Source organism: Macrobrachium nipponense, chromosome 21 (genome assembly GCF_015104395.2).
Source record: "Macrobrachium nipponense isolate FS-2020 chromosome 21, ASM1510439v2, whole genome shotgun sequence".
NCBI lineage: Eukaryota > Metazoa > Arthropoda > Malacostraca > Decapoda > Palaemonidae > Macrobrachium > Macrobrachium nipponense.
Window position 1 is genome coordinate 27,574,708 of NC_087212.1, and position 22,767 is coordinate 27,597,474.

Sequence of the window (22,767 nt, forward strand, 5' to 3'; positions counted from 1 at the left end):
CGAATAGCTTCAACTTAACTAGTTTAGCAAAAGCATATACAAGGAACATTGCAAGTGGTGCAAGAAGCTGAATAAGATTGATTTTAAAAAAGAGCTGCGCTAAAGCTAGTAAAAATCGTCCACTTCTGTGACTTTGTAGCTTGAAGCAAGATGATCAGACGTAAAACTCCGAGGAAAAGCTCTCGTTCAGTTTCGCATAATATAAAGAAAAATGAGATGAAGAAAACAGCCCCTTCATATTAAGGAATTCAGGATTAGAATATTGCCACCTGAAGAGTCTTAATGATGTACAAGGATATGACAATATATGGTTGGGAGTTGATCTAAACAAGAGATGATTTAGTCTTAGTTATAATTTTCAGTGAAGATAAAAAATTTGAAATTGATCTGATTAAAAAAGATGCATGGAATATATACATATATATATATTATATAATATATATATATGTATATATATATATATATATATATATATATATATATATATATATATATATATATAGCTTCCCATACAGCGTGCTTAAGTTAGAAATGCGATTCTAAGAAAAAATAAAGTTTTGGAGACAACTCGCGTGTTATCCATTCACTTTTTGATTAAGAGAAGCAATTTTGATCTTGACAGACAGCTACAACTGTGTCAAACTAAACACAGACTGCAACAGCTACTTATAATTCCAATTACTGCTGATTATTACAAAGCCGTAACTTCGACAGTCTATAAGAAAAAGGTTTTATCATTCTGTCTCCTGAATGACAAGTAACGAAAACATCAAAGAATAACACCAACAACAGTGAAAGAATTTCCGTCTCAGTGTTTGCGGATCAGAGGGGAAAAGTCCAGATTTACACAGATATAGAAGAACAGATATTTCCTCTTTTTTGAAAGGATTTTTTTTGGGAGGAGAGGGCGGGGGGGAGGGGGTGGAAGATCGAAGGAGAGACGAATTTTACAAATGGCCGAGGAACTTGGCAGGATCTTACCGAGATCAGAGATGCAACAGTAAAATGATTTGCTGAAAGGCAAAACAACAAAAAGATTACGTGCAAAAAAAAGAGAGCTTTATTAAAGGATGCTTTAGCTCAAGAATTTTTCAAAATATGCTTTAGATGAAGCTTTTTCTTTTATAATAATATACCGGAAAGTTTTCTTGCAATTCTTTAAATTATGGAGGCTATTAAATACAATTTTAGTCAATTTTTATCTTAGACACACCGTACAATTATGTTTGTCTTTTGTTTTTAAATCATTACATATTTTAATGAATACATCGGTCATAGTCGAGTGACCAAGTTTAAAAAAAATTACCAGTCAATATGCTTCACTTTGAAGGCTCTTAGCATAAGCAGTTTTCATAAAAGTCTGACAATTTATAAGAATCAATAAGATATAACAGGGAATGTAACAATACACGTTATATAATGAGTCAAAGAAATCGGTAAAACTGCTGTAATTCTACTGTATTACATATTAACATTACAAGACATTAAAAGGAGCGATTAAAGAAACACTCAAAATTCAACTGATAATTCAATGGGAGAAACCAACATGGCTGCAGGCATCTACCTTGAGGGACGTCTTGATGTCCTGGTCTCCCATGGCAACAGCGGCAGCTCGATCCTTGTCACAGTAGATTTCCTCTTTGCCCGGGGCCCCGAGATGGCCCATGAGCTTCCTCTTCTGCCGCAGCTCGGTTGCGAAGAATTTCGAGATCATCTTCCCTTTGGCGCGCCCCTCCTCGTCACCGTCGCCGTCGCTGCTTCTGATGGAAATGGGGCGTCAAAATGAAAAGTCCCTCGATGCAAAATTTGCCATTAATTCATGCAGATTGCAAAATTATATTCCAAATTAATCAAGCTAGGAGGTGTCGTCATTCCACGAATCTACGTACATTCATTTAGGAAAGAGGTGTTTCGCCAGTTAATCTGAACGAAGGCAATGAGAAAAGATTATGCAGTTTATTGAGAGATGAACGACTGATTTTCTTAGTACAAAATTCCAGATGGCGCGATATAACAAATCAATACGGAGAAACTACAGTAACAAAAATAGATATAACTAAGTTAAATTTTAATCACATATAAAATCACATACCAATTGTCTTCAGACATTAAAAAAAAATGTAAATGACAGTTTATACACCAATATTGATTTAAAAGTACTGCCGTGAAAATGGATTCTTGTTAAGTTCTACAAGCGAATGCCTCCTGGAGAATGGATATAAAGACTGTGGACTAACGACGCTCACTGTGAATAACAAAAGGCCTCAATGGAATCACAAACGAGGAAAGGGGAGGATCCCCCCGGAGCCCTCACCCTCCTTTAGCCGCGTCTTTCTTCTTGGCTTGCGACTTCACCTTCCGCGTCTGATCGGACTTGGTCTGCCCCAGTCCGGCGACGCCACCCTGAGAAAGGGGTGCTTCAGGGCCTTTGATCTCTTGGCGTTTAAGCAAATGGAATATGGTGGCGTGTGGATGGGGTTTGCAATTGAGGGATGTCTGAACGCAGGTGTTGTGTGGTTCTGGGAGGTCATCTGGTGTGATTGTGACTGGTGATGACTGGCATTTACAGAGACTGAACAATGATTAATCTCGACCAACAGTAGTGCAAGTGAACACGTGTGTGTTGAGATCGAGGACAGACAGTCAAAGAGTGAGTACAAAACAAATTTCACACATTTGTATGTTGAAAAGTTTAATGAGGGTATACTAAACACATCTTCTAAAATTAATGATACGTAAATGTCACGATGTATTCAGATGAAGGAAATACATGAATGTAAACAGAATGGAAGGATATTTATCAACAGGAACCAGACGGAATTAAGACAGTGGAAGAAGCAAAGCTTTGGTATGAGGACTCAGAAGTACGCGTTCACCAACGTGCAGCACATGACACTGATCACACATATAAACGAGTCAATCTAACTACAACAAATATAGACTACAGAAGGTGATATTCAGGTGAAAATGGTGACAGGGGCAACAAAGACCTTTGTTTTGCGGCAGCCCCACAGCAGATGCCAAGTGGTGAAAGACAAAATTACCGTAGCAGTGATGGTGGTGCTGGTGTCACGAACTGGTGCTGAATGGATTTGAACTGGAGGCCCGGTGGATTTGGTTTGCCGGTTGGTCATAGTTCTTCCTTCTAGGCTATGATAGGTACTGGACCTATTCTTGAAAAAATAACATTTCTCAAAAATCTACACAAAAAAATGATCTCAGTCATGTATGAGAGACCGGAAAGACTACAAGCTTCGCCCAAAATTGGAAAATGTCTCGTGTATGTACATACGTTTGATGACACTTTACGGTCACACCAAAATGCTAAAGATTTAGACTCAGTATTCAACTAAGATGCTGTTTGTAGTGAAATGTATTTCGTGTTATGAAAAAAATTGCTCGGTTTAAATGTGGGTAAAGATGTCAAGATAACCCCTAACAAAATCAGGATTGTGTCCTACCTCAGTCTCGTTCGCTCGTTGTCTTTCGAACGCGAAGATGAGTTTAATGGACAATGGTTGTTATAATTTAGCGTCAGTCACTGATAAGACTACGGACGTTATTGATTCAGCTGTAAATATGGAAGCGAATGGTAATATATAAATCAAATAAAGAAAACTATGCAGAGAGAGAGAGAGAGAGAGAGAGAGAGAGAGAGAGAGAGAGAGAGAGAGAGAGAGAGAGAGAATTAAAAACTTTTGAAATATTCTTTAACGCTCTGCTCCCTAACACTAACATTAGCTGATAATGGCCTAAAAAACAGACATCCAAATCGATAACACTTTTAGCCCCATCTGGCAATTCAGAGGAACACGGCCCCATCTCTTAGGTGATTTCGTTGAGGAAATCCAAACCATGTACTGGGGTAGAGAAGACAGAACATTGTGCACACAAGGGGTGTATGATAAACATTAAAATGAACTTTTCATAATTCCTCTATCTTTCTCATTGTGCAAAAAGAGCAGTGAAGAGAGCACCGTATGTTAGAGGACATATCTGTGGATAATAACTACTAGAAAAATGGACAAGAATCTGGTGTGACAAGACTACATTGCCACACAGGACAGACTACAGCCCGGAGTTAACACCAGGGTGAGAGATATGGCAATAAATGGGTTATGCAAAAAAGCAGGAAAAGGAACTATATCTTCCAAATGACATTGTCAAGATGAAGCAGAACATTGATATATTATATAAAAGAATTCCGGGGATCAAAATGAGATACTGTTTTTGGTGGCTGTTCTCTGATATAGGCCACTATGACTGTGGGGACACATACCTACATCAAGTGTTTTACTTCCTTGACATGTCTAGATAGACTACATAATTTCATCTTCAGTCTAATGTAATGCTGGAAGAACAAAGTTTGTTCTGACATCCTCCTTCCTGGGATGCGGATCTTGTCCATGAAATCAAAGATACAAAAACCACACAGATATTGACATTTTGGAAAGAATCTTGGTAGAGGCAGAAGCTACTAGAATCACCATCTCGATACCTAGATAAGTCTTAGCTATGGACTTTGAGGGGCTTTCATCCAGCTGTTACAAACAAAAGTCAGGTCCTAATTTCGAGAAGCAGGTCATTAGTACCCCTAGTCTCAAAGCTGTGGCAACGAAGATATTTAATTTTGACAAGTAAGGGGTATTCTCAGAACACAAGACTGGGGCCAAAGCTGACTTTTATCCAACCACGGTAAAAACTGACAGGTGTTAAACATCCTCATGATGAAATATCTGTCAAATGGGGAAAGTGACTGATGGCAGAGAGGTATTCACACAGCACCAATTACAGAATATTATCCATTTTCCAGTCCTCATTTTAATGCACTGCATACATTTTTCGCAGTTATTACCAAAATTACTTAATGGCAGACATTAATGAAGAGAATTCGTTCAAGGATACACACAAAACACTGCAAGACGCGAACAACAGAAACAAAGAAAAATCAAGAAAGGGGAAGAGACTGTGTCCGAGTGTGCATCATTAATTAAGACATACAAAAAGGACCTTGCAATTATAGGCATACAGGCAAGATATCTTTGATTTCGGTTGTCAGAAAGCATTTGTATTGTACATACATACAATGTATATATACTATAAAATATATACATATATATATTAACATTTGAACGATGTCCAAGCTATTATCAGCGGATTTAAGGCATTAGTGATTAATAATGGGGGTCACATCCGAGATGGAAAACCACATTACTGATCTTATTTTTCAGGACATACATATGGAGTATGCAAGGCTCACAAATGGCATGTTCCTAAGCTTATTAGAGGAATTGGTATATCGATCAATATTTCTCTGAAAAAAAAATGTCCATCCCTGAACTCATAAAGTTGTTTTAGAAAAAATATTTACATTATTTACATAACGACAATCATGTGGCTGAAACAGCACATTTAGTTCGTTGCATTTACAGTTGCATGCATGTAAAATGTACAAAAAAAGGCAGAAAAGCAAGTATTATATATAACAGCACTTTTCACTCACATAACCTCCCTACTGTAACTCTTGAAGCAATAAATGAAGAATCTACAATTAAAAGAAATCAATGTAATTATTTACATAAAGCGGACCACTGCTATGTCACAATCATGAGAATTTGAACAAGAAAGGAGTATCTTATCGATCATGAACACATACAACTTGTGTCTACGAACACGCAGATTATGCAATGGAAGATAAGTTGAGAGAAAGAACACCACGTGTGGCTCAGTTCTGCCAAAGAGAAGCATCGCTGAAAAGAGATGAAAGAAGGGAGGACGTGAAGGAGAGAACGTCATACCCAGAGCCTTATATATACGGCTCTGGTCATACCTTCAATCTTTACACCTGTGACACGGGGAAGCCGAATGAATGCTTGTGGACAGGTGAGCTTTTAAAAACCTAAACAAACTGGCCACTCAAGTTAAAGGCCAAAAGTTTGGTAGTTTTCAGGTTATGCCAAAAGTCATAGTTTTCCATATGGATGGTAGTAGAATGGAAATCCAACAAAATAGGACTTGGCGTAGCGGCGGCCAGTCTTTAATTATAGTGAATAAGACAATGAAATATCCAACAAGAATAGCAGAGTTCACGATCAGCTACTGGGCAATTAAGCTAATTTTTTTAGTAAGGGAATCTGAAACTACTATAAATGCAGCTCAGCGCAGAAAGGGCCAAAATGTTCTAACCTGATAAGACACAACTTAGTGAAAGAACAGCTAACATGAGAACTGTATTTCCTGCAAAGGCTGTAGACTCCAAGTAGAGAGGGGAAGCGGTTCTAAAGAAAAGTTAATTGGTCAGCTCAGCAGCAGTTCAGATAATGCCAAGCCTGCAGTGATATCCATGAGACATAATGTCAAAATACCGTCTCCTCGCAGAAAAGCAAGAGCAAAAAGCACAAACTTGGATTTGTTCGAGCCCATAATTATTTACTTGGACCAAAAGTGGGGGGGGGGGGGGGGGGGGTTGTTTACGAAGAAGGGGCCATTCGTTAATAATCAAAATATGAAACGATCATACGCTCGTCTTTCCTTCTTAATGGCCGGATGTTTGGATAAAGAATCTACGATTTGCTCAATCCAGTGATATAAAATCTTATAAGTTACGCCGCCAGATAATTTATTATCAAATGAAATGGACTTTCAAGAATCGCCTCAAGTCTGATAATTAAGGAAGGAGACGTAACTTTAAAAGACCAAAAGACAGAAGCAGAAACAAAGGATCCCTTGAAACCAGATCCTGGAGCTTAGTGTCAGAAATCTTCCATTTCGATTCTTAAGAAGAGGCAACAGCAAGAAACAAGTAAAAAATGCACATAGGTTTCTTCGTCGGAATCGACTTTTCTGTACAGCGTACAATGCTGTATGTATATCTTAGCCGGGGCATATGAAACTTTCAGCCACGACCTGGTGGTGGCCTGTGTAACTGTTGGCACATAAAGCGGCGTCAGACGGACGATCATGGCTAAATTTAACCTTGAATAAAATAAAAACTACTGAGGCTAGAGGGCTGCAATTTGGTGTGTTAGATGATTGAGGGGTGGTGATCAACATACTCATTTGCAGCCCTCTAGCCTCAGTAGTTTTAAAGACAATGATTTTACTAAACATCGCCAGACACTAAATGCATCATCCCGTTCCCTACCAATTCCATATCCGAAGCATATTTAAATATATACATTTCTTATGGAACATGAGCCTCTTATGATGCCTGAAGTTACATAAAAAAAATTCAGTCGCCAACCACAATATAGTACAGTATTGATCACAACCCGAAACCGAAATTCGTTTTTAATTAAGCTTCAAATTCTATAAAGAATAGTCTTATGTTGAAAAGCATTTGTGTAATTGTGTAAATGTATGCATATATATATTATATAGATATCTATATATATTTATATATCTTATATATACATATACGTGTCATTCAATCTTAAGTAAAGGGTAGGGTTCATCATCTCACAAGAAGTTAATATGTAAATTTTTGCGTCATAAACGAGTCGTCGTTGGCTCGCCATCTGCACATCAGTATTTGTAGTTTCAAAATGGCATAATGTTTAAAAAAAAAAAGCAAAATAATACTTTCAGTTTAATTAAGTAAGGCTGGTTAGAATAAGCAGAGGAAAATGACTAATGTCTATTGAAGGCTGAATTGTCCCAACGGTTTGACAGATGGATCGTTAGCAACGTGTACCGTACGTGATCCATGAATCTGCGGATGCCAAGGATGACTGAGAAACACGTAGAGTCAACGTTTGCGTTTTGTTGTCCATTGAAGACTTCATCCAAGTTAATACTTCGCCACCGGCCATGATGATGAATGACGGGAAACTTGTCTCTACGTATTTCCCGTCGGTTCTGGGTTAATTAGGAGGCGTCTGATTGAATAATGGAAGGATCGTGAATGAGTTAGATGAGCATGGAATGAGCCGCTGCGATGAGCGAGAAACTGACGATGCAACATAGGCCTACTTTCGTCTTAGGAAGTGGAAGATCATATTCTAAACTCATCTATCTAATCAGTAAAGTGGTCTTATTGATGTCAATCTCACAGTCAGTATAATTCTACAGAATAAAATCCTTATTCAAGATCCCAAATCTACCATTTAAAGCTGAATACAAACTAATAAACATTAAATTTTTTAAGAACAAACATCATTATGGAATAGTAACTACTAAAAGCTCTGTCTAATAGCGCAAAGTATTGTCAAACAAAATATGTTAATAAAAATTGGAACTAATATAAAGATTCACATAATTATGTCTTAAATGCTATAACATCTTTAAATTGTAACAAGATGAAAAAAGGCACTCTACACAACAGGTGTGAACAGAGCACACGTTGGTTTTAATGGCAAGTGAAAAGGTCTTACCCTTCGAGCAGACATTCGCCGATGGATTCATCTTAGGGCGTTAAGGAAACATTTTAAATTAATTTTTCATTAAAGCGTTGTAGGGGTTTTACTACTATTCGAAGTGTCAATGATGTATCCATGTAGGTTAAGAGTTTCGCCTCTGAAAAACGTCTTTTCCACTGCGTGATGTTTTGCCTTGGAAATAGCGACGAATTTTCCTATTTTACTCGAGTTTTCAATGCGGTTTGCTGTTGCCTTTCGTTTGGTCTGTTAACTCATCAAATTTAGTATAAACTTAAGCAAAAGTAACTGAAACCTTAAAGAGAAAACTTTGCAACATAAACACACATGGGAGAATGAAATACAGTGTAATACTGTCTCATGTGGACTTCATTAAATATACAATAACTTGAACGATAAAAAATAAGAATATTCCTTCTTAGTGGAGTAAATCATCATCACAATTTTAAAGTAAGTGGAAACCATAAAATTTACAAAATCAAATATAGTAAAAGAATAAACAGGCAAAAATGGAAGGCGCTAAACAACAGGAGATAATATACTAAGAAGGTCATTATGCCAAATACCCTCACTGAGATCTCCACATCAGACTCAATCTATGGTCTATAACTCTATAGTCTGTACCGTAATACCTTCATGGCCTGCACGGACCAACCACAGCACCTGAATCTACTGAATTACTGGGGCACTGAACTACAGCCCTACCTCAATATTTTAGCACTGACACAAGATATTTAATCAATAAATGAAAAAAAAATAAAAATAAAATCCTTTCATTTACTAAAATTCCAATCTCACCTGAGGAATTAAATCATTTAGAGGGAAACTACCCAACTACTTCTTAATATCATAATTTCACATTGACAATAGAAACTTCTTAAGATTTCTTTAGTTTTCTTTACCGCAATTTTTCAGAATTTTCATCAAAGCACTCTTTAAAAGAGCTTGTAAGAATACTTATGTAACAAAAAAACTACCCAAATTATGTATATTAAACAATCTGAAAGAAAGATGGCGCCAACGTGTAATGTGAGTAAACAGTTAATATAAATAAACAAGGAATAGTGTTCGCCAGTTTCAAAAGGAAAAAACAATTATTCGGGGATAAGAGAAAAGTGATGCAAATCAATATTCTAAAACAAAACAAAGTTGTCAGAACCATCACTCGTTTATTCTAAGACTGGTAACCTTTTATCCAGTGGCATATGACATAATAATTACCGTGGGTAAATCATTCTTTAAATTATTGTTTCTTGGTACTTAACAAATTTACAGATACAGATCTTTCCACGAATCGATTTCTATCAATTATCGACAAACAAAAGAAAATCTGTCCCAATTTCGTGGCGACCCAAAGTCTTGCCGTTTGCACCAAGGTCTAGACCTTGGTTTGCACCGTGTCGGGATTTCGTGTAGCGGGAGCTGCTGTAATGCCTACTGATTAACGTGGAGTCCAACAACCCACGTCCCAACAGGAGAAAAAGCATCCTACAGAAGGCAAATTGGCAGTTGCTACTCAACGACATTACTGGGGTATTAGGAGAGAGTCACAGAACCCACACAAGAGGAACTCAAACACCGATCGTGATGCCACATGAAGCAGGCATTGAGGCGCAGTCTTCAAAGCACGAACGACAACGCCTGAATGTCTTACTTGACGAAGGAAACGGCATCGCGACTCTACAGCGCTGATCGTTCATCTTCCGTTGGTAAAGTGATCTGTTTTATGTTAGCAGGTGGTATCAACTAAGGTTACAGTCTAATAATGATACGGAGAGATGGACCCAACTCACCATCCGGGCCTTCAGTCAACTGGTGACGATATAGGAATCGTCTCTCAGGCCTATCTCCCCTTACTTCCCCAACCTTCTGGTCACCCGCATCCCTTTCGGTGATATTTGAATGAGCTATGACTGTCTAAGGCATCAATACTTTAGTTCTGCATACGTCAAAAATAAATGAATAAAATACGTATCTTTTTCTGTTCTTGATAACGATTATGGGAATAGGTTTCGCAATGAATAATTACTTCCGTTCAAACATACACAAATATGGCTGTAGTGATAATTTTCAAAATCAACATGGTGGGTATTTGATTACTATCACACCATGAATATATTTCTTGTAATTTAAGACAAGGATAAATATAAAGATTACTACTACTACTACTACTCCTTGTAAGGCTTTTAGCATTCAGGAAAAAAGTATCACATTACAGAATTTCGGTGAAAGAAACAATGAAAAATGATGGCCTACAACATGAGGACCAAGCCCGAAATCTTCATATTTTACAGCGGAACTTACAAAAACGTAAGCTTTTGACCTAATCGCTTTTGGAATCATTATAATCTGCCTTTAAATTTCTATTACGAACATGATCTGGAAAAATTGATCATCACGATTTTCGATCATTTAACAAACAAGGAATAACGCAGGTCAATGAGAGCGAAAATCAAGTGATGAACATAAAAAAAAACGCAACGAAAATACAAATTACGCAATACTATGCAGTAAGGAAGTACTTATACAGAAATATAGTATATACAGAAAAAAACACTCTAAGTGCAACGAATAAAATAATGACGCAGCATTCGGGAAACCTGCAGAAGAAATCCTGAGAGAGAGAGAGAGAGAGAGAGAGAGAGAGAGAGAGAGAGAGAGAAACGAGAGAGAGAGAGAGAGAGAGAGAGAGAGAGAGAGAGAAGAAACGCGGGAATACTGTAACTTTATCCTAATTATTTCGCAGCGTTTCATAAATCGGCCTCGCATTTTACGACCGAGTAATTTCCGGGTATTAAAGATCACGCTAACGCGGAATTACGAAAAGACACTATTTCAGGATTTCTCGTATCCGAGAAGAAGAAAATATCGGGATGGAGAGAAAAACATTGTTGTAAAGTTCTATTTATGCCTCGACTGCCATGTTTCGCCTCGCCGATCAATCCGGGTCACGGAAGATCGAGTCAGTCCAGTCCGGTAGCGCATGAGTCATGATGGAAGGTCTCTTCTTCTTCTTCTTTTTCTTCTTCTTCTTCAGAAAGAACATTTCGCAGGAGAGCAACTCCGGCCACTTGGCTTCCATAGCCATACATGCATATATACAAACACACATACGGACACTGAATTGAATACAGAATTTAGGTCAAAGGCTACGCACTGGTACCTATGAGGTCTTTTAGCGCTTAAACTTAAATTGACAGTAACAGTTTGAAATGTGTATCAGGAGGAAAACCTAGCAGTTGCAGAATGAATCAATTGTTAGGCGAGGGTGGAAATTAAGATGGAAAATGAGAATATAAATGGAGATACAGTAAAAAGAGTCAAAGGTATTGCAGCTGCTAAGAACATCAATATACTGACGGCACACGAAATCAAGAACTGATTCATGTATCATTTCGTTTATCAAATAAAAATCCACATTTAGGTAATAAACTGTTATGAAATAAAAATCCACAATTATATAAATGAATTGTATTAATTTGCCGAAGATAAAACAGACTTGCGAATACGTGACCGGACGAACACCGTTCAGGTGTCCGACATTCTATATTTTAGCTCTTGCATATTAATACAATTCATTTACATGATTGTGGATTTTTATTCCATAACAGTTTATTACGATATTGCAAATTTAGAATTTGCAATATCTTGGAATTCTTGTTTTATTGTGTATGAAGAAGCTGGCGTCATGCCAGCACTGGCTCTTGCTCATGGAGCAGTCCGTCAACTTCTGGTTTTCGGCAAATTTGTTGGGGCGAGGTCGCTGAAACCAAGATGTTTTTGGTTATGGTTACAATATATAAGTATATTAATATATGTAACATAGGTTTCTATATATATATGTGTGTGTGTAGAATCTACTGGTCATTTTTTACCAGATACATATGAAACTGTAATAGCCACAATGCCCTCTTAACTTCTCGAATTCTTTGCTCTATTTTGGATGCGTCGTGATTATGGTATAGCGGGTTCGTTTCCCACTACCGGACATCGTGATTTCTCCAAATATCTTTGAAGTTGGAGCTCAAGGCTTTGTAGTGACAAGCGTATCCAAAAAAAAGAGCAAAGAATTCGAGAAGTTAAGAGGGCATTGCGGCTATTACAATTTCATATATATATATAATAATATAATATATATATATTATTTATATATTATATATATATAGATATATAATTATATCTATTTAAATATATATAATAATATATATTTATATAGTTTAATATATTATATATAAATATTATATAATAACCTATCATATTTTGAAATTCATAAGGTTGGCCAGAAGGCTTATTCTTGAGTGACATGAAAAATACAGCCAGCTGGAGTTCAAGAAGCTAAACAGGTATATAGGTGAAAAAAAAAAGACCCAAGGAGAAATTTATAGGCAGAAAACAGCCCAACTTGGTTCAAAGGAATGTTGCAAGTTGCAATGAGCCTTGAATACCATCAGCAGTTGGCCGCACAAGGCAGACTGTATGCGGTAAACTTGAGTCCATTGAAATGCGACAGAAAATTTCCACCTTGCAGCAACACACAGAAACGTCCTTGGCAATGCGCAGTCACTGGATGATGTTCAGAAACCTACAATGACAAAAGCTGCCATTTCGGGAGATGATTTTTAAGAACATCGCCGCATTTTCCTTCATATGAACACGCTAACATATACTGAAGCATCATACATCTAACTTAGCGGGAAATTCATTCAGTTCATTAGCACATTACAGGTGATGGAAGATTCAGCTCTGAAACTGACTCGTCGGCCGGTATTTGGGAACACTGAGGAAGACAAAGCATTATGTAGTTTAGAAGTGGGAGGGAAGGAGCGATCAGAAAGACACACACAAATACACACACACACACACACAAAAGAGTGTGTACACGAAACATACAGATAAATCTCAACCTGTAATTCAAGAACGAAAAGAAACTCGCAGGTCACGAAATGTTCGTTCCGGACAAATATCATAGGGGGAAGTATTCGTGCTGGAATTCCTTTAAGCCGCAAATGGCCAGGTTATTCCCCGAATCATTTGGACAGACTCAGACCACCTTCGCACGTCATGGATATTCCGACGGATAAATGGCGTCGTGTCACTCACGAAAGAAAAAAAAAAAGGGATAGAACGAAAAGATGAGGAAATGAAGAAGAAGGCCAGGCGAACAAACGGTGTTGTTGTTTATCGATCGTTTCGCGAAATGAACAAAAGGGTGGTACCTATCTATATACACCATACTCTGTATCTATGGTATATGCGTATGATACAGTAAGATTGTGAGATTGTAAACCAGGGATTTCACGAAATCCCTAAAATTTTCAGGGAATTCGTGAAATTACCGATTCACTTTAGGAACTTTTGCTCCCGAGGGACTATAGTAGATTCACATCAAAAGTGCATCTAATGTCTAGACCAGTCCCTTACGACGCTCCTGATTGGCTGCTGATAAGCCAATCACAGGGCTGGACACTGTCTCTCAAGAGAGTTCACATATGCAGGACCTCGGAATATATGTTCCAACTCTCCCGAAGGATACTTTTGAAAGATGTATCCCTCAGGAGAGATGGAACATGCATCCTACCTATGTGAACTCTCTCGAGAGACAGTTTCCAGCCCTGTGACTGCCTTATCAACAGCCAATCAGGAGCGTCGTAAGGGACGGGCCTAGACATCAGACGCACGGTTGATGTGAATCTACTATAGTACTAAACTAGGCGAAACAGCTTAGTACTAACCCCTCGGGGATCAGACGCCCCTAAGTGAATTGGTGATTTCATAAATTCCCTGAAAGTGTCAGGGATTTCGTGAACCCCCTGGTTAAATCCTTAGTTTCACAGTCTTACAGTAAGTTATACAGTATATTCTGATGCCTTAGAATCGTCCTGCGATATCCAGTGAAATGTATCTCAACAGCCCCTGATTTACGGGTGACCAAAGTTACCATCCCCACCTTTCTCTACCTAGTTCGCCAACATATTACCATTGCTTTACCATGCAAACATCGAACACGTGAAGCATGAGGCATAGGGCAAAGATCTTGCTTTTAATGAACAATACCCACTACGTCAGTTAGCGTTATCAAAGAGTTAGTTATTTCATCCACAAAAACGAGAGATTACAGACTGCAAAAAAAAATAGCTGACGAACGCTCTTCGTTTTTTTGCATGCGGCTAACTTCCTGCCATAATAAGTCAGCACTCTACCTCATGACGAATGAAAGGACAGTTTCCTGGAAGTCTTTGACGGGTCGCGGGAGTTTATGCTGCCATAAACTCCGCCATAACAAAGCTGAGCATAATTGTAGCAGGAAAGAAACCCCACGGGGAGATGGTTCCAGTCGGTGCATTTTCCGAAAATGCAGACGGCAGTGTTTAATCGTTTCTCTTCTGTTGCATACGATCACGGAAATGGTCAATCAATAAACACAAAGAGCCAATTAATCTTCTGGTAAATAATGATAAAATTATTCATTCATTTTACTATCCCTGATGTTATTCCTTAATATTTTATACTTACGAAACATACAACAACCAAAAATCTTCACGACTACAAAATGTTACGTAAGGTCGCTATGGTGGAGTTACGCGCTAAGTGCAAGCACTAACACACACACACACAAACAAACAGAGAGAGAGAGAGAGAGAGAGAGAGAGAGAGAGAGAGAGAGACTACTGAAATATGGTGTGAGAGATCGGTGGAAGTTCATCAAAAGAAAATTAGGGGGACAGAGGTGCGTGTGAGGTAGAAAAAGGAAGGCATCCATCGACAAACTCTAAATGTAAAACAATCGTGCAGGCAGCAGACTGGCAAAAGAAAAAAATAACGATAAAAAATAAAGGTACAGACACAGAAGTACAACTGAATAGACAAGCAATAGCCGTCACAACGACGGAGAAAGTGAACGAAAGAGATTCAAGATAGAAAAAAAAAAGAAAAAAAAAAAAAAAACGATCCGATGAAACAGCGCCGTAGCCTTGTGGCGGACTGGACGCCCATCTCCCGTCTGTAATAGCTCATTTTTATCCAACCAACATCAGCTATTTATTCCAGAATATATTTAGGTAATGAAAAGACTCCATTTGGGGAGTGTCACTCAATCCATTGCACTGATGGATTCCCTCTCCCCCCGCCCTCCTCTTTTCTTTGTAATGGACAGGCCCTGGTCCCCTACCCTCCCCCTCCTGTGGGTATTAAGCCCCGCCACGCACCACCTCGAATTTCATCCAGGGAGGTGTCTCGCTGGGCTGTTGCGCCATACACGCCGCCTCCTCGGAAACATGCTTTTTCGTTTCTTCTTCTTCCTCTCCCTCTCCGTTTTTCTCCTGTCCTTTCTTTCTTCGCTAAAAGGGTAATTGAGATTATGTTACTTTCACTGTCCTGCGTGCTGTTTCAAATACGTTCATTTTTCTTTCTGTCATTCAAGTATGCGTGTCGATCCTAATTCGGTCATTTATGCTAAACTAATGGATTCTGATCTCTTTGGCTTTGGCCATGTCAACTTCTTGCTCGCAGCCACTCACGTGGCACTGTAAGACCTGATCTCTCTCATGTGATGCCTGAAAGCACCCAAGAAATAATTACTTAGGTGTGCAGGTTCTTCGCGCGTAAGCTTATTCAATATGGTGTTAGCTTCAATATTCGATCTGATTCCTCGCACTCTATATAAGACATCCATTTTGGGAATAATGTAATTACTTTAAAAACACCACGAAACTATACACACATATATAATATACATACATACATACATATATATATATATATATAATATAACCAATAAATATATATAGATACATCTATATATATATATATATGTATAATATTTCTATATATAGTAATATATATATGATACATATATGTGTATATATATATATAATGTATAGCCTGGGCATTCAACTTACATAACTGAGTAAACAAATCCTGAAAAGCATAAGAAATAAAACTGCACTAACTTCTCTTCTTACATAGATTAACATGAAACTGAGAGATGTCGAATTGCCTAATTATTAGTCTAACATTCGAAAACTTGGGCTTCTACACCAATCGTCTTAAGGATAAGATTTGGATCAAAGCTCCTCGAATGTATCCATAAAAAATAAGAAAACTAGGAATAAAAACTTCATGATTAATAAAATGGCACAGGTATATCCTCAATCCATAAATTTTTTTTATATGAATAATAAAACTTTACCCAGCAATCCTTCAAGATTCATATAAATGAGAACCATTGATGGCTTCTTTTATCGTGGATGCATAGTACTAACACATGTCGATTCTAGCTATGGAGAAATGTATCGATACGTATAGACAGGTACAGCTTTCGATTATTTACAAAACTGCAACAAAATAAAAAAAAAATAAATAAAAAACATCACAGCGACAGTGATCTATTCGTGTAAATCACTGGAAGTGGTCGTCATGGAATGGTCATTTTTTTAAGACTCCTAAAAATCTCGTTTCCTGAATCTAAAGTCAAGGTCGACTGAATTTTAAACTTTTTTCTTCGTAAAAATACTTTCGGTCGTTCAGGAAAAGAATGCTACTGACTCGTACTCCAAAATGAAGTTTCATTCCCACAGTCACTAACCTGACGTCATCAAGCTCACCTAAATACACAAATACTTCATCTTTCATCTCACTAATTCGTATGTTTCTCTTCATAAGACAGTAAACACTAACACAAAATTCTCTTCAGCGGGAACACACATACTATTTCTTAAAGCAATACAACAAAATAGGCATAAAAACAGACATTCTAAACTAGAAACAGAAACCTCTTATCCAAATGAACGCGTAGAATTTTCTTTATAAAAAAAAAAACTAACACATTTTGTGTTGGTTAAAAAATCACCTGATTTAATCATGAATGGAACATTGATTTTCCTCTTCATTCGCTTCCTTAGTCAAGAAATGACGTTAAGCACTCAATTAACTTATCCTCAAAGGCTTTCACATCATTAATTTTGCACTGCAAAGTAAGACGCATATAAATGTAACACATATACACATGTATATAATACAAGATAGAAAACAGGACCCTAGTCACTAACACATTCATCTTTTGATAGCCGATTCAAGAATGAAACCCTTGCGTGCAACCTTCCACAATATTAGAGCCATTTCACTTACTAAAAGGGTCATCACCAGTGGGGTCGAACCACCATGCATACTGCACCAGAGACCTCTATCTTCCATGCACTCACTCGCTTGCCAGATATCAGGGCCCTTCTGTTCAAATACCTCTTCCACTCCATCCGTGAAGCATTTCCTAGGTTTTCTATTCTTCCCTACCAATATTTACGAATTATACACTTATTGTCCCCTATACTTCCACATATATATATACATATATATATATATATACACACACACACACACACACACACATATATATATATATATATATATATATATATTACACACAGTGGGTCCCCGTATTTGTGTTCTCTGGATTCGTGGACTCACGTATTCGCAGATTTCTCTCTGGAATATATCCAACCATTGTTTGTAGGAAATTCACGTATTCACGGTATTTTTCTATGAGAAATATCCACAACTTCCTGGTTTTCTTTTATCAAATTCATCATGATATGGAATTTTTGTGATATAACTATTAAAATAACTAGGTATAAACATTTATCATGGTGTTTTCTCGAGTTTCAACTGACAAAATAGGCCATTTTAAGCATTTTTATAGGGGCTTCAACTGTTCACAGTTCTGTCTATTTGCAGGGGGTTCTGGTAAACATCCCACGCAAATACGGAGGGACCACTGTGTGGGTAATATATATATATATATATATATATATATCTATATATATATATTATAGATATATATATATATGTGTGTGTGTGTGTGTGGTAAACACTGCCTAAGCACTCTATAAATATGCACATCTGTAAATGAGAATTAATATGCATACAATATATACAATAAATATGTGGTACTTTGCAGGTCAGACCCATTACAATATTGAAAATCTAAAAAAAATTAAAAGATGACATCATAAAATTCCTAATTCAAGGCTTATAATTTGACATGAACATGTACCATTCCTAAGGACACATGCACTTCGTTAACGGCCTATTTAAAGGGATCACTAGAATCTATTTAAGTGATCCCTGACAAACTACCTAATTCAATAACTACCTTCGGGAAGACATAATTTAACATGAATCTCATTTATCCTTAAATCAAGATATATCTTCAATATCACAGGCATTAATTCATGTGATGCTTCATTTTTTTACGTAAAAATAACTGCTTCAGATATTCTGCGAGGGCTAAACTTTACTCCAGAATAACTGAAAACACTGAAAACTTTCGCCAACAGAAATATACTGAAGGATTTTAGACATACATTAACTGCACACGAAAAAAATTTCCTTCACCAACAAAAGTATCTTGAAGGACAAGAACATATTCACAAACAACACATCGCCAAAACATACGGTACTACACATACAACGTCATCCGCGACACAAGATCTTGCCTTATCAAAAACAAACATGAAACCAGCCCATCATCCAATCACGTCCACAACAGCATTACAAAGATCAATTTCTTCATACAAAAACTCACACGCACGCAACTTCCGCTCACGCACAAAAATGCAAGCTCCTTCTCATACACACACACACACACACACCTCATACACACACACACACACACACACAGGGTACCACCAACCGGTTCTGGTTTGCCAGCATTTTCCAGACTCCTCCTTCGGGATGCGAGCAGCGCCTGCAGGGCACGGTCCTCTATCACGGGTTTGGTTCGGGAGTGGGAGGGAGGGGCGGAGGGCTCCCCTCCTCCACCCCCGCCTCCTCCTCCTCCTCCCCCTCCTCCGGACTTACTCTTCCCGCTGTCCTCATTGTCCTGTCCCAGATACTGTTCCATGACCTGCCATTACGAGAGGGGCGAAATCAACGAGGGTCACAGAGGGGACACTATGGCGAACCGTTGCCATTAATAGTCAATAATTAAGTCAGTCATGAAGGGAGAAATTTTCATGAGGCCAGATTTCTCAAATGAAGAGAAGGGGTCCTCGTAAAAGCAATATATTTAGAGTAATATTTTTCAGAGCAAAGAAAATTTTCTGTCTTAAAATGGAAGGAACTTTGGGGTAATTCCTTAAAAGAAAAGAAGAAGAAGAAGAAAAAAAAAGTGTTTCATCTGGAAAAATCTCCTACGGAAAAAATGTCGTTAAATCAGACTTTCTTTTTAAAAGGAAGGAATATTTATCTACGACATTGCATTTTTTTCATAGCATGAATGTATAATTCTACTGTAAAATGGAAGTACATTTTCTCAAATTCAGAAATTTCTTTTAGGGATAAAATTTCTTTCAGCAATGTGCTCTCCGAAATCATACAATACTTTATTTTCATATTTTTGTTGTCTTACTTGGGTTGAATTAGATATTAATTTGCAAAGTTGTTATTTAAAAAGAAAACAACTTATTTTCCAGCAGAGTACATTCAATAGTCATTTTTTACATTTCTTTCACGCTTACGAACAAAATTTCATATTAGAGAAGCGATATCCGAATGCGAACACTCAGAAAGATGAAAAAGTCAGCCAATGACTTACTTTATCTGTATCAGACGTTTTATTAATAATAGACTTAGCCTTTTCGTCCAAAGCAGCACTTGGCGACGCTCTGCCGCTCCCGGGAGATCTGAAGATGAAGAGATAAATGTAAAAAACCGCTAAACAAATAATCAAGACAAATGCTATTACAAATATTATTATTATCAATAATGGTCTACCGTCCATAGACAAAATGTTCATAGTGCCTCATTTCGTAACGTGTTAGGTTCTCTACAAAAGGATCCATAGCTAAATTTAGAAAACCACAGTTATTCTGGACTAGAATCGCCCGCACAATTCTCACCCTCTGCCACCGGGCTCAGGCGAAGCTGCTCTTGATCCCGCATCGGGAGGAGCTAAGGTTTCACTCATTTTCGATTCAGGTGTTTTGATAGGCGGGATAGTACTACTACTCCTGCCGTCGCTCTTCTTGGGCCTTCGCAAGGGCTCTAGCTTATCAGCATGAGCCCCCTCCTGGGACTTCAAAAAGCGCTTGCAGATCTTGGGTCTACAGGCGCTGGTTTCTTGAACAGAGTCGCTCCTCTGGGGAGGATGAGGCTGGTGGTACACGAAGTCGCCGCTGCTGTTGCTTCTCCTCAACTGGCGGCCCCTGGGGATTTTGCTTCTGGGTTTCCTGTGGCCGAGGAGCGCTGTTCCGATGTCCCCGCTACTGTTGCTCTTCGGTCGACACCTTCTTAAGTTCTGATACTGGGAGGAAGTGAGTGAGCTTTCTGCAAATCAAAGAGATGGGTGATCATTTTCAGTTTCTAAGAGTGGAGTATAGACATTAGGCCAAAGGCCAAGTACTTGAAGTCACTGAGCGCTGGAAAGGAAATGAGAGTTGGTAGGTTTGAAAGGTGTTACAGGAGGAATACCTCGCAGTTGCATCATGAAATAATTGTTAGGCGAGGATGATTAGTAAGATGGAAGAGAGAGACTATGAATGGAGATACGGTAAAAGGCATGAAAGAGGTTTACAGCTTCGGGCCGAAGGGACGCTGTAAAGAACCTTTAGTAATGCCTACAGTGCACCCCATGAGGTGCACTGACGGCACTACCAACCTACGGGGCCAGTTTCGGTATATGTACGTACTCGTTATTAGACCTGACCCTAAACAATTCTTATGTAATTTAAAAGGACTGTCACAACTTCAACTTATCCTGCTTCACATTTTTCCAAACCCCATTATCTTTCTTGATTTGAAAAAAAAGTTGAATATGGCAAAACAGACATATGTAAGTATGTAAGTATAAGAGCACTCACGTAAGTTTCTGCGTACGAATAAATAACAATTCTTCCAAGAAATATCGTGACAAGAACAGATGCCTTTGTATTCTTCCTCACAAAGTTCTAATAATTTCAAAATGTGTTTCTGTCTATGCTATTTAGAATTGTTTTCTAATGTACTTAACTTGGTCAGTTTTTCTTTTCCTATTTTTTCGTGGATATAATCCTAACCTAACTTGGACAATACAGTGCATAAGGAAGGATTCCCTAGACAAAAACTCCCTTGACAGTACGCCCGCAAAAATAACTACTACTGCCACTTGCTCAAAATAGCCAGAGATTTGTTGTGACTTACTGGTTGTTAAAGTGAAGAAAAAGTCCAGAAGGATAATAATCGACTTTGTAAAGCAGAGTCACCGGCAACATATCGTCTAAAAAATATTCTAGAGCCATAAATAGCCTGGGGTTCGTTGTTTGCAAGAAGCAGAAGTGTATAAGTTGCAACCGTAAGTATTATTATTACTATCAGATTACATTCCTACATATTAACAGTAGAATGTCATTTACAGCCGTTACTTTCAGCAAATCCTTAAAAGGCAATGTCAAGAACAGATTCTTTAACTAAAAGATTGCAAGTCCTACTGATTTTCTAATTACAGTATAACGCTATGAATATTCCACCCGTACAATTCATTTGAATGACTTAACAACTGTGCTAGTGTAAATTAAAAGAAATACTGAACTCGAGCAACTATGCTGTTAATGTTAAAAGAAAAAAAAAAGGTGTGATACGACCTCCAACTTACTCGGGACGCGAGCAAGATTTTCCCCTCACGCTTAAGTTGCAAACATTATATTCCTAACTTTAACGTATGTTAAAACGTGCTAAAATCTACGGTCAAATGCAGAAGCTTGTTTCGACAACGAAAATTAAAATAAATACGTTATATTTTCATAGAAATCATTTTTATGCACTGATTAACACGCTCATTACTTATTTATTAATTATCCTTCTAATAAATAAATCATATATATCCTATCCTAAAATTCCGGTATCTTTAACTCAACGCGAAACACCTTTTTCAGACCTTATTAGGCTCCTCTATAGACCTTTCCTACAGCGGCCCCCCGCACCCCCGCCCCCGCCCAACTACAAAGTAATTTATAGGCTTAGTCCCCGAGTTAGTGAAAATACTAGAAGTTTCTATTTTCCCTTACGCAGATAGATACCTTTCAACAACTCTAACAAAGATGCGTTACTTACAAATTCGCGAGATCTGGGGCAATACCGTATAATATTTTCACGTATACGTATTTTTATGTATACTGTGTATGTAATGCAATACGAGTAACACCTCATATGTAGTATATACGCAGATATTCCTTAGAGCTAAAAATTCTAAATTTATTAGCTAACATAACGCAAACGCCGGCAATATTTCGTATTGCGCCACTCGTATGTCATGCAACTTTAATTCAAAATCCCACTACGACATTAATTACGGTTCTTGAAATTTGACGGGACGCCCATAATTCAGATTCATTCTTAATCTACGACACACAAACACGAAAGC

The 22,767-nt window shown here is 37.8% G+C and overlaps 1 protein-coding gene across 5 annotated transcripts in view; it reads right to left on the bottom strand.

Annotated features, from left to right (window-relative positions):
- The window catches only part of LOC135197864 (outer dynein arm-docking complex subunit 4-like), a 50,819-nt gene that overhangs the window by 22,052 nt on the left and 6,000 nt on the right, over positions 1-22,767 (bottom strand). For 3 of the 5 annotated variants that reach the window (XM_064225052.1, XM_064225054.1, XM_064225053.1), the window contains exons 2-4: positions 20,270-20,696; positions 19,966-20,053; positions 19,063-19,275 (exon numbers count right to left, since the gene is read on the bottom strand). In XM_064225052.1, the coding sequence (XP_064081122.1) occupies positions 19,063-19,275; positions 19,966-20,053; positions 20,270-20,696 (728 nt within the window). Of the gene's footprint in view, positions 1-1,564; positions 1,761-2,314; positions 2,404-15,580; positions 15,971-19,062; positions 19,276-19,965; positions 20,054-20,269; positions 20,697-22,767 lie in introns of those variants that run through there. The other 2 variants (XM_064225055.1, XM_064225056.1) reach the window with 2 other exon arrangements.